Source organism: Nannospalax galili, unplaced genomic scaffold (genome assembly GCF_000622305.1).
Source record: "Nannospalax galili isolate Female #2095 unplaced genomic scaffold, S.galili_v1.0 scaffold612, whole genome shotgun sequence".
NCBI lineage: Eukaryota > Metazoa > Chordata > Mammalia > Rodentia > Spalacidae > Nannospalax > Nannospalax galili.
Window position 1 is genome coordinate 3,563,766 of NW_008333388.1, and position 12,666 is coordinate 3,576,431.

The following is a 12,666-nucleotide window of genomic DNA, read 5'->3' on the forward strand; positions in this document are numbered from 1 at the left end:
CCAGCTGCAAGCTTCAGGATGCTCACTCTTTCTCGCTTGGTCCTAAAGGAAATTTCCTAGGAAACTTTTGCTCGAGCTCTACTTCAGACCACTAGGAACTCCCAGATCTCAGATTCCACATCAGAACCCTGGATACTGATTCCTCTTCAAACGGCAACATGAAGCGAGCCTTGAAGGCATCATATTGGGCACAAAGACTTGAAGACACCTCTTCCTGGAAATAGCTCTTTACTGGTCGGTGAGATTATGTTACAAGGTATTGTCCTATGTAATCAGGACAGTTACACGTTGGGGTGGGGGGGTTGTTATGCAAGCCAGTTGCACATTGATGTTGAGGAGAAAGGTAACATAAAGTCTTTGAACAGGAAGAGGGCAGGTCTCTGGGACAAGGCTAGGGAGGAGAAAATTCCATAGTCGGCCCAAGGGTGTCTGTGTCTGTTGGAGTAGGAAAGCTTTAGAGTGAGTCAAGTCAATGGAGACCTACTCGCTATGGGGAACCTCCCGGCATTCCTTTCTGTGAGTGTATATAGGAAGTTATTGAAGGATGAGAAGTGATGTGAAAGGGTCCTCTTGTGCATGTCCAGGCTCTTCCTATGCTGAGTCCAGCTTACTGTTCATACAGGAAGGACTCTGGCCATCCTGGGTTAGGGTGGAGTGAGGTCATTGTGCAGCTGTGGACAGGAGGACAGCTGGGAGCAGGAGGCAAGAGCCACCCTGTTATCAGGGGTGGGTCCTGCTGCAGCCTGGTCCTCCCTGATCTCCACAGAAAAGTGCCACTGGGAACATGGGCCCGGCAGCCTAAGTAGAACAAGGGGCAGCTTTATGGAGAGACACGTCATCCATGTTTTGTTCTCCTGCCTCCAGCCCTGTGGTCTTCCTGGGAGCTGGGTGGCAGACAGGCAGCATGTCCTGGGGCCTACAGGGTCTCCCCATGTAGATGAAACACCTGTTTGGATTCCTGCAGGCCACCCCTGAGATGCAGAGGTAAGACTGAAGCAGGGAATTTTCTGGACATGTAAAAGAAAAAGAAAAGCCCTCTGAACTTGTCAGGGGCACTAACGCATGAGGCCTGAGAGTACCAGCCAGGGCAGACTCACTCTGCTTCATGTGGGTCAGGGGCAGCTCCCATGACTCTGTTCCCATGACTGTGCCGTTGTCCCTGGAATTTTAGCTATAATGCCCCAAAGGCTCCCCTGGGTCCTTTCAAACAGCTGGAGCCCTAGGAAGCTTCTGGCCAGCATGGGTGTTAAGTCACAGCAAAGACTGGAGCTGGTCACCATTCCAAGAGATTCAAGACCTTCTTCCTGAGGTAGCCACCCCCCTGACAGGCTCAGTCACAGGCGAGGGGAATCTTTTTCCCTCTCCTCCTACCTAGCAGGGGACTCTCAATTGGCCCCACCAGCCAGCAGAAAAACGTGGGTAGGGGTGAGTTGCTTTCCTATGGTATAGTCACTATTGGGGAGCTGAAGGCTGCAGTCATCTCTGAGAGACACCCCCATATCAGGATCAAAGGGCAGTGATTGTCTTGTAGGTAATGAGGCTTTCTGACTGCTGCTATGAGCTCCTTCCACAATTCGTGTGTCAGCATTAGGACAAGGACACTTCTTAGTAGGGGCTCTGGCTTCCTGGTGGGCCTGGGGGCCCAGGAAGTCCAGGGGGACCCTGGATGCCTGGTTCACCCTTAGGCCCCATGGCCCCCTGCTGGCCTGGTGACCCTGTCTTCCCTGCGATCCCCGGCTTTCCCTGGGGCCCTGAGGGCCCTGGAGACCCTGGGGGGCCCTCTGACCCTGGAGGTCCCACATCTCCTTTGGGGCCTGGCTGTCCCCTTGGCCCTCCAGTGCCAAAGCTGCCCTTTGAGCCTTTGAGGCCTGGGAAGCCTCGGGGGCCAATTGGACCTCTTTCTCCCACAGGTCCTGGTTCCCCAGGCTGCCCCTGAGGACCCTGGGCTCCAGGGGGGCCCAGGCTGCCAGGATCTCCTTTAGGTCCTCTGCCACCAACAGGTCCTTTCATGCCCATATCTCCTTTGAGTCCTCTTGGTCCTGGAGGGCCAGGGGCACCTGGGATGGGAGAGAAGAAACAGGTCACTCAAGAAGCTTCCCGTAAACAAAGTGGGCACAGGGACAGCCGAGGGTCAGCGAGAAGCTTTACTGTGGGTGAAGTGGGGGTAAGACTAACAGGCTCTGAGCAACAACCTGTCAGGCCTGCATCAGGCCTGGTGTACTACTGACACTCCTGATCAGATGTCCTGCTTCTGGCTTTGCATGCAGCCAGCAGTCCTGAAAGCAGAGCTATGCAGGAAAAAGGCCAAGGTTGTCCAGGATGCTCCATCCTGCCCTGGAGGCGGCCTGACCTTCTGTATCGCCGCACTTCTGCATGGGTTTTGATTGCTTTACGCACTCCCTGCCCAACCCCTGTGACCTTCCAGTATCTGGAAACAGGGATGTGGAGTCGGGACATGGAGGAGAAAGCAAAGAAAGTAAGGTACCAGAATCAGGTGCAACATACTATGATGAGGGCCCACAGAGACACCTAAGGAAAGGGCCATCCCTCTAACCACTCCAACCTCTTCTATGAGCCACTGAGTCTCTCGTTGACAAAATCAGAGTGTAGCCAGAACCAGTGCTACATGCACATCTAGTAGACTCTGCTAGACCACAGAGTCCCAGGAAGATAGTCAAGGCCACTTTACATCCCAGCACTGGGCACAGGGCATGATGTGCAGTCAGCAGAGCTAAGCACATGTTAGAAGAGGATCATCTCCAGAGCAGCTGTGGGCCTCTACTATAGGCTGGACTCTGGGCTAGGGCCTAGAGCAGATGGTAGGGTAGAGACAGCATTCAGCACTGAAGCCATGCCAGGAGTCAGATGGCCTTCCATCCCCTCACCTGTGTAGGTCTGAGAGTCACCACCTCTCAGAGTTGTGCCAGCCCTGGGGACACATAGCATACACTCTGTCGCTTTGCCAGAGTACGCTATAATACCTTAAGAACAGAGGAAGAGCAGGCCATGGCCTCAGAAGGACGGTGGTTATGGAGAAAACAGCTCAGCTGGCGTGGGACCTGGGCTTCCATGGTCTGTATGGGTGAGGGATTAGGGCTGATGGGAACTGTGAATCCGGGGTGTCCTGGGAGCCTGTAATCAGGTATTCATAGGAACTCTGCTGGTTCATCACATGCTTTGCACTGAGTAGTAAGAGTTTTTGAATTAGGTGGGACCTAGTCCAAGTCCTTCAACTAAAGTTCAAATAGGTGAAATAAAAGCCCAGTGGTGGGTGAGAGAGATGGCTCAGTTGGAAAAATCCTTGCTGTTCAAACTTGAAGACTTGAGTTCGATCCCCAGAGCCTATGCAAAAATGTTGAGCATGATGGCATGTGCTCGTACTCCCAGAACCGGGGAGGTGTACCCCTGGGGCTCTCTGGCCAGCCAGCCTGGCCTGATTGTCAAACTCCAGGCCAAAAAGAGACCCTGTCTTGGGGCCAGAGAGATGGCTCAGTGGTTAAGAGCTCTGTCTGTTCTTGTAGAAGACCTGGGTTCAATTCCCAGCACCCACAAGGCAGCTAACAACTGTCTGTAACTCCAGTTCCAGGGGAATCCTGTCCCCTCTTCTGACCTCTGTGGGCTTTGCATGACATGAGTGCACTTACGTACATGCAAGCAACACACTCATACACAGAAAAAATGATAAAACTTTTAAAAGAGGCCTTGTCTCAAAAAGTGAGGTGGATGGCTCTTGAGGATCAAAACCTGAGGCTAATCTCTGGCCTCCACACACACATGTACACACGTATGCACCCACAGGAACATGCCCATGTGTGCATGCATGTGTGCATGTATACACATATACATACACACATGCATGCATGCACGCACATGCATACGCATACAATCCCAACAGTCTCTTGAGTGGAGATTAGAACTCAGTGGGCCTGAACTTGGCGGGTGTCTTGAAGGACAGGGTGCTAGGTGCTGAGGGCTGAATCTAGTTCTGCAGCCCTGGGCACCTTCATCCTGGCTGGTGTGAACTACTGTCCCCGTGCTCCCTCCCCTCCCCCTCTCTGCTGCCCCCTGCATCTCCTCAGAGTATTTCTGTGCAGAACAGGGTCAGTGAATATCACCCTCTATTATGACCTAAACTGGAAACCAGAGCCTTGACAGTCAGTCCTACCAGAGCCAATAAAAACCTTCCAGTATGTTCCTGCCACTGCCCATTATGGGATGTGGCTTTGCCTCAGCTCACGTGGCATGCCAACAGAGAAGCTGAGAGCCTGTCTTTGAGGTGGCTGGGGGTGGGGGACAGCTGATGAGTGATGGTAACAGCCTGGCCTTGGACAAGCCAGGAGACAGAACCTGCCCTTGGTCCCCCAGAGAGCCCCTTGTAACATAGGTATAAGAATAATACAGCCCCACGCTGATGCCCACACAGGGTCTGCCTCCCTCAGCCTGGCAGGCCTCTCTGGGAACTGGCAAAGTCACAGTGCCTGTCCTCATTCTGCTCCTGGCACCTGGGCCAGCTGAGTTTTGGAGAAGCAGAGAGCCGTTCAGCAGTGGAGAGACCCTGTGAGGCTGATGGGGCAACCCTGGGTGTTTCTTCCCTGTCCCAGATCTCAGAGTTCAGAGGAGAGCTATGCTAAATATAATTGATATATACAGTGGAGTTGCATTTAATATACACAGTATACCCTGTCCTACTCCGCCCTCCCCCAAGGGCTGGGTGGGCACTTGACTCTTACCTTTATCCCTGCACCTTCAAACTTTTTTGGATCCATCTTCTACTTGCCCTGGGAACAGAGGCTGCCCCAGGGACTACTCCAAGCCCCCTGGTTCTCTACTTCCTCTGCTCTTGACCTCTGAGAAGTGTGTACATCCCCATCTCCAGCCTGAGAAGTCTTATCACAAGGGCACTCTGCCCTGTCCCTAGGCCAGCTGGCGTCCCTTACTTTCTCTCTGGAACCTGTTTTTTCCAGTGTCACCAGTCTTCTGGGGATGACCTCTCCTCTTTGACCCCACAGAGCACAACAGCCACTGTGACGGTATCTAGGGTCTCCATTCTGCAGTGAAGGAGAAAAGGCAGAGGCAAAAGCCTGCCTTCCCCCTCCTCCCCATCACTCATTTTCTGGGTGTTTTTCCAGGGACACGCCAAGGCTTCTTTCCCTGGTGGGGAGGACCGAGTGCCCAACATGTGTGGGGTGAGCATATGGGAAGAAACCTCGGTCTCAGTCACGCCATCCACTTCTTTGCCCCAAGCATGAGTGAAGGGAGGGCCCTGGAGACAAGTAGGTCACTTCCTGCTCTATATACACTCTCACTCACAGCCACTACAGCTGATTCCATCTGAGAACCCAGGTGGTCCCAGGCAGCAGCTGGAGAACTAGTGAAGGGCATCACCATGGCTGTCTACCTCTCTCTCCTGGGCAGTGTGGCCTCCTGACAGGTGCCCATTCTGCAGACAGAACCCTCACTCTTTGTGCCTGGGCTGGATAGAGCCCACACCATGTTGGTATGTCTACACAGCCTTGCAGCAGTGGACCTCTGGCTCACTCTCTAAGTGCCCCATGATTTGTCTTCTTACATTTTCTGTAGGGCAGGCAAGAAAAGAGCCATGGCTTATAGCCTTGTTTTTACAGATGTCAAGTCCAAGACTACTGACATGCTAGGCCTCCAGGGCTCTGAAATCCAAGGCTCCCTTCCAAGACCACTGCCTTTATTCCTTAGCTCTCTCCAGTAAGGGCTCCTGGGTCCCTTTCATCTTATAATGCCAGCATGTCCAGTTTGGTGATGTTTGGAGGAGGGAAGAACCCCAGGGTGCTTCTTTGAAGAGTGCTGACTAAGGGTCCTTAAAGAGTAGGAAGACCCAAACATGGTGATGCACAGCTGTAATTGCAGTACTTGGGAGGCTGTGGCAGGAGAATTGGGAGTCTTGGGGCTACACAGTGAATCTGGATGGCAAGATAGAAAGACTTTACCTCAAGAAAACTAGGGCTGCGGTTGTAGCTCAGAATTGGAGTGCTTGCCTAGCCTGTGTATGATCCTGGTTTTTATCCCAACACCTATGTTGAAAATATAGTGGTCAAGGGGCTTGGAAATGTTCCTAACTTAGGTACTCAGATGAGTTACAAGAATTATGAGTCAGATTGGGGCTGGAGAGACAGCTCAGCAGTCAAGAGCACTGATTGCTCTTGCAGAGTACCTGGGTTTGGTTCCCAGCACTCACACGGTGGCTAACAACAGTTCATAGCTCCAGGTACAGGGGATATGACACCCTCTTCTGAGCTCCATGGGCATTACACAACACAGGTGCACTTATATACATGCAGGCAATACACCCATATACATTAAAAAAAAAAAAAAAGATTTGTGAGCCTAGGGGCCTGACTCATCTGGAGACGGTCAGCAACCCACAGTTTTCACAAGGGGAAAGAAGGCAGCTTGAGGCTGACCAAAGCTCTCTCCAGGACAGGGTGCCACTGGCCTGCCAATAATAAGACATTGGTATGGGCAGGAGTGTGGGTCAAAGGAGGGGAGGGCTCACTCCTGCTCTGAGCAGAGACTTCCTGAGCCCAGAAGTAAACCCTAGCAGTGGTGGCTGAGGTCAGGCATCCCAGGGAGGCCCATCATTACTCAGGAAGCTGCAGACAGTAATTAGGCTCTCAGACCCATTAGGGTGCAGCCACAACTGACTACATGTCTGAGGTAAGTAGGTGGACAGCTCTGTGGTCTGCACTCAAGGTTAGGGAACATAAAAGGGACAGGAGTGGCCAGAAAAATCCAGTTTCTCAAGACATGACCCTGTCCATCCATGATGTGGTAGGTTATTGACAGGAGGAAGCCACATCACCTCTCACAGTCAAAGGCAACTGACCAGTTCACTAAAGCACTAGAAACAGAGTGGATGCTCCTCAGGGAACTGGCCCAAGATGGGAGTGCCAACTCTGCTATTAGCAAGTTGGGTGGCTGAGCCTAGTCTCTTTCTCTTCTATGACCCCAATGACCTGGGCCAGGGATTCTCAGCTCCAGCTGAAACACAGCAAGTACTGATGAATTTTCAGTTCTGTCTAGGATGGACTCATGAACCAACCTCAGTCAACCACCCAGAGCAACAGAACTGTTAGAGAAGATCCAGAACAGCCTCCTGAGAGCTCTGGAGTGACACCAAGGGCTGAGATCTCAGGAAAAAGGTCCAATGAAGCCAGCCTGGCATCTGCTGCTGCTGTTCTTTTCAAGGCATTATGGGTAGTGATCATTCTGGGCAGAGAGACTGAGAAACCAAACAGAAGTCTGCTGCTTTTTGGCTAAGGCATCAAACAGAGCTCTCAGCAGCCTCGCAAGGCTATGGAGACAAAAATGGGGCTCACGACTACCTACTCTTCTTCTCTTCCTCCTGCCCACACAGCTCCTGTGAACAGAAAGACGGGACAGCCCTGAGTTTCCCTTCTATTTATTTATTATGTGTGTATGCATGCATGTATGTAAGCATGTGTGTGAAAGTCAGAGGACAACTTTCCAGAATCAGTTCTCTCCTTCTACCACGTGGGGTCCAGGAATCGAACTCAAGTCATCAGATTTGGCAACAGACACCTTAACCTGATGAGCCATCTTGCCAACCCTTGCTTTTCCCTTTCTTAGCATGTCAACTCATGAAGCATTATGGGTTGTAGCAGGATGGGGTGGTACTTACGGAGCATGTCTTCAAGTTTAATCCCTCTGTGCCCTTCTGCTCACCCTTGGCTTCTGTCCTTTGCTTCTACTTAGATTTGTTCATTAATTAAGCAAACATTCCTTGATTACCTGTGGAGGGACAGGCCAAGGCAGTGCTTCCTGTTTTGAGTCTGACAACCTAATGTAAGTTCTGCCAGGAGACCTGGAGATCGCTGACGTGCCCGAAGAACCAATGAGAGAGAAACATCTCAGACTCGGGGACCAATGGGAGGACAGGGAGGGGTATAAAGGTTTCTCCCTTGTATGCAATTTAAAAAAAGAGCTAGGGGAGGGGGGAGGGAAGGGTATATGAGGAACCTAGGGGATAAGGAGAAAGAAACAGTTCAACAGAGGTAGGATTATGGGAGCAAGGGTATTAGTAAGGAAGAAAGGGGGGGAAGTGCAGGCACCTGAAGTGGGAAAACCATGATAGAGGGGGGAGACGATACAAGAGAGAAACAATGCCTAGCTAGTCACGAAAACCAGAGGGAACCATATTATTCCTACAATCTACTGACAAATTATACATAAAAGATCAAGAAAAATATCTCTAGATAAGGTTTATTTGAGACCAACTGGTCATTACCCAAGATTTATCTGCAAGACACACAGTAATTAAAAATGCCAGAATGGTGGAACTAACCTTCTTGGATGTTTAACAGACATACCTTGAGATCTATACTAATTGGGTCAGAGGGATTCAAAGGACACTTTTTGCTCCTTGCCCTCCTGGGTCGATAAGTTCCCAGGGACTATGAGCATCGCGCAAAATGTCCTGTAATGGTGGTGGGTCATCTGGCCTCTTGATCAAGGAAGCTGAGGAGACCCCACCAGATGGACTAGAGCCAGTGTCCAGTCTACAAAGAGGAGGGTCAACACAGAGGAATCATTTCCTCCATGCTTCCAAGAGGAGCCAACAATGGTCGAGCAGGACCTTTGACTTATCCTCACATGGATGGAGCTGGTAAAAGAAAGGAGCCAGGGGCTCCTCCCAACCCCATGGGACCCCTGAGGAACAAATCCTCTAACGACCTCAAGAGTAAAAACAAATCAGTTTATCTGGTCCAATTGTATGTCCTTAAACACCCAAAAGGGAAGTATAACCAAAGATTAAAGGGGCCAACATAATATCATAAGAGCATACATATACATAACTAAAAGTTACTCAACAAACAACAAAGCCAGACAGGCGATACCTTCAGTCGAGTTGTTGGCTAGAATAGATAAAGGCTCTTCCAGACAGTAACCCAACATACTACTGGAAAAATGAACAGCAGACCCCAATTCTATCCAAAGGAATACTGACAATGGATTGCCGTAGATGAGGAACAGCTGACCCTCCTGGAACAGGGACCTCTGGCTGACTAGATTTACCAGAAGGGCAGACAGGGGGAATGGATGAGGGTGCTGACAACACAGTGGACAGTGACAGGGATGGCAGAGTATGGAGCCTCTAGTGGGAGAGGAAGGCTGTCTATCTGACGAGTTTGTATTCATGCTCAGATGCCGAGGAGCTCAGAAGGTGGGCGACTGTGACCAGTGATAGTCATGTATATAGAGATTAGAAATGCATGTGAAAACGTCTCAATGTCAATTGCTTTGGAATGAATTCTTCTGTATGAAAAAAAAAATAATGATTAAAAAACAATAATTAGTAGATGTGAAAAACATTACCATTGAAATCTACCTGATGACTTTATATTCATGCTCAGATGCCTAGAAGCTCAGAAAGTAACCAACTGTGACTAGTAATATCAGGTATTTAGAGATTAGAAAAGCATTGGCAAACATCCAATGTCAATTGCATTGAAAAAGAATTTTTCTATATGAAACTGTGTATTATAATAATGAAATGGAGATCTTTTTAAAGGTTAAAACATCATTTAATTTATGTCTTATAGGGTTTATACTGAGTACAATATTGTATAACTGTAATAATTCAACTGTAAACCTAAAAATTTACAGCCAAATTTGAAAGAGATGCATCCTACCTCAGGAAAACGTTATTGAATATGTCAATTGTGTTGTAATGATATGCTTCTTCTAAGTATGTTGTTATTAAATAAATCATTTAAAAAAAAAAAAAAGAGCTCTGCTTGCAAGACAGTGAGTCTCCCGGAGTCTGTGTCGTTGACTCCGTGCCTACTCATCCCCTGCCCCCACGGTGGGAGAGAGGACCGGCCTAACAGCAACAATTACCTTCCAGGGCCCACGGACTCTGTTTAGCATTTGTGACTAGAACAAGGAGCTCATGCCATCAAGAATTTCACTTTGTAATAATCCCTTATACTAGGGTGCCCTTTTATACTGTGTTTACTGGTCCACACCATTGTTGCCACTGGTCCTCATAGCTGCACCGTGGGGTATGGGGAGGGCAGGTATTAGTGTTCCTGTTTGTGTTGGTTAGTTTTGTCAACTTGACACAAACTAGAATTGTCTAGGAAGAGAGTCTTCATGAAGAATTATCAAATCAAGTTGGCCTATGGGCATGTCTTGGGAGACTGTTTTGTTTGTGAATTGATGTAGGAAGTCCCAGCCTATTGGTAGTACCACTCCCTAGGCAGGAATCCTGAACAGTAATGAGAGTGGAGAAAGTTAACGGAGCGCAAGCACAGCAGCAAGGGGCCTGCCTATGTCCATTTCTCCTTGCTCTTGACTCTGCATGTGATTGGATGCACGAGTGCATGAGTTCCTGCTTTGGCTTCTCCGTAGTGAACTGTATGTAACCTGGAACTCTAAGCCAAATATGCCTTTTCTCCCCTAAGCTGCTTTTTGCCAGGGTTGGTATTTTATCACCGCAACAGAAATAAAAGTAGGACTCTGTGGATGAGGAGAGAGAGTGGAAAGAGAGCCCTGCCCCATCACTCAGCTAATGAGGGGCGCTGGTTTTTAATCTCCAATTCCCAAAAGACAGTCCCCTCCTGGACACTGTCTAGCACAGACACAAAAATGATCGTACAGAGTAGAAAGAGATAAATATGCTAGGGAGGTGTAGTCACCACGGATACAGCACAGCTTTCTGTTTAGTAAATGGAGGCTTGGAGTTAAGGCTGAAGGATGGTGGTCCTAACCCTTCACTTAGGAAGACAAAGCACAGTTCAAGAGATGAGGTGATTTTCCCTAAAGCTCTAGAGCAAATTAGAAGCCGGTCTCTTCTTCAGTAGGTGGTTGACTTCTTCCTTATTGCTTGTGGCCACTGCCATCTCTCTCCCTGTATTCCACCCAGAAGGCTCCTCCTGGGGGAGCCCTGACTACCAGCTCCAACATCAGAATCTCAGTACCTGTCTGGGGGTGAATGGATAAGTTACTATCTCCCCTGTAGGGTGGGATGTGCAGTGTACCCTGAAAGTTTCTTTCAGATATGAGAAACTGCACATGTGGTGATTTCACAACCAGGAAGAATGTGGGCAACAGACATAATTTTAAATTGCATCCTGGAGGCTACACACATGCATCTTTTCAGTGAAATGATGTGGGGAAGTCTCAGTTCCCATGGAAACACTCAGTACCTGGCTTCATTGCAAACATAAAACATCACAACAAGCAAACAGGATCTCCCCCATCCCACTCTGCCAATCTAGATTAAGAGAGAAGGAGCCCCAGTGGCTGTAGAAATGTGCAGATATTGCACTGAGGATCCCATGTGCTCAGGTCCATGTCCCACCTAGTCTAAGATGATGCTCTGCAGTGAGACCTCTGCCAGGATCAGGACAGTAGCTAATGTCAATCCCCAGGACTTCTTGCTGATAATGCTTCTGTCTCCCCCACTCTCTGCCCCTCACCCTATAGTGAAGCTGAACATAAGCATAATTGAATATAAGCATAATTGTTTTTGAGGTCCCTGCAAGCTCTTGCCCGCAGTGCACACATCTGAGAACCATGGTGAGGGACTGTGGTGGTTTGATTGAGAAATGTCCCCCATAGGCTTCATGTGTTTGAACACTTGGTCCCCAGTTGTGGTGCTGTTTGGGGAGGTTGTGGGCCTTCAGGAGGTAGAGCCTTGCTGGAGGAAGTAAGTCACTGGAGATAGGCTTTGAGAGCTAGTAGCCTCATCTCACTTCCGATTCCTTTTCTCTGCTTTCTGCTTGTAGAAATATAATCTCCCTGCTTCGTGCCTGCCACTTGCTGCCACTCCTCCCTGCTATAATGGATTTTTATCCCTCTGGAACCATAAGCCAAAATAAATGCTTTTGCTTATAAGTTGCTTTTGGTCATGATGTTTCATTACAACTACAAAAAGTAACTAATACATGAGGGGGTGGGGAGACAGAGAGGGGGGAGAGAGAGAGAGAGAGAGAGAGAGAGAGAGAGAGAGAGAGAGAGAAATGTCTATGTGCATGTCTGTAACATGTGCATACAAAGGCCAGAGGTTGATATTGGGTATATTCCTCAATTGTCCTCTACCTTAGTCTTTGGAGAAAAGGTCTCTCTTTGAACCTGAAGCTCACCCATTTGGCTAGACCAGCTGACCAGCAAGCACCAGGGATCCTCCTATCTCTCCATCACCAAGATGTGGCTATGCTTGGCTAGATTAAATCTGGATCCTCATGCTTACATAGCAAGCACTTTATTCACTAAAGACTTCCCCAGCTCCCAGGATTTTAAATCTGATGTGACCTGCTCTCATTCCTTAACCACTCTCTTCCCTTCTCAAGCTACCTTTTTGTGAGGTAGGAACACCAATGTCTGTCTTTTCTACTCCGTAAGTACCCACTGTTATGCAGAGGATATGGTTCAAGGGCTCCAGTGGATGCTGGAAGCTATAAACAATTGTAAACCCTAGATATACAATGTTTCCTTACACACACACACACACACACACACACACACACACACACACACACTCTCTTATGAGAAAATTAGGCACAGTAAGAGAGTCACAACAATAACATAAATCAGGGCAGTCAACTGTATGTTGCTGCGATAAAGTCACACAACTCTGGTCTCTCTCTCTCTCTCTCTCTCTCTCTC

The 12,666-nt window shown here is 49.0% G+C and overlaps 1 protein-coding gene across 4 annotated transcripts in view; it reads right to left on the reverse strand.

Moving 5' to 3' along the window:
- Positions 1-211: 211 nt before the first annotated feature.
- Scara3 (scavenger receptor class A member 3) overlaps positions 212-12,666 on the reverse strand; it is a 44,664-nt gene continuing 32,209 nt past the window's right edge. For 3 of the 4 annotated variants that reach the window (XM_008828142.2, XM_029561138.1, XM_029561139.1), the window contains one exon: positions 212-2,057. In XM_008828142.2, coding sequence (XP_008826364.1) covers positions 1,606-2,057 — 452 coding nt within the window. In that variant the 3' untranslated portion in view covers positions 212-1,605. Of the gene's footprint in view, positions 2,058-9,249; positions 9,310-12,666 lie in introns of those variants that run through there. The other variant, XM_029561141.1, reaches the window with a different exon arrangement.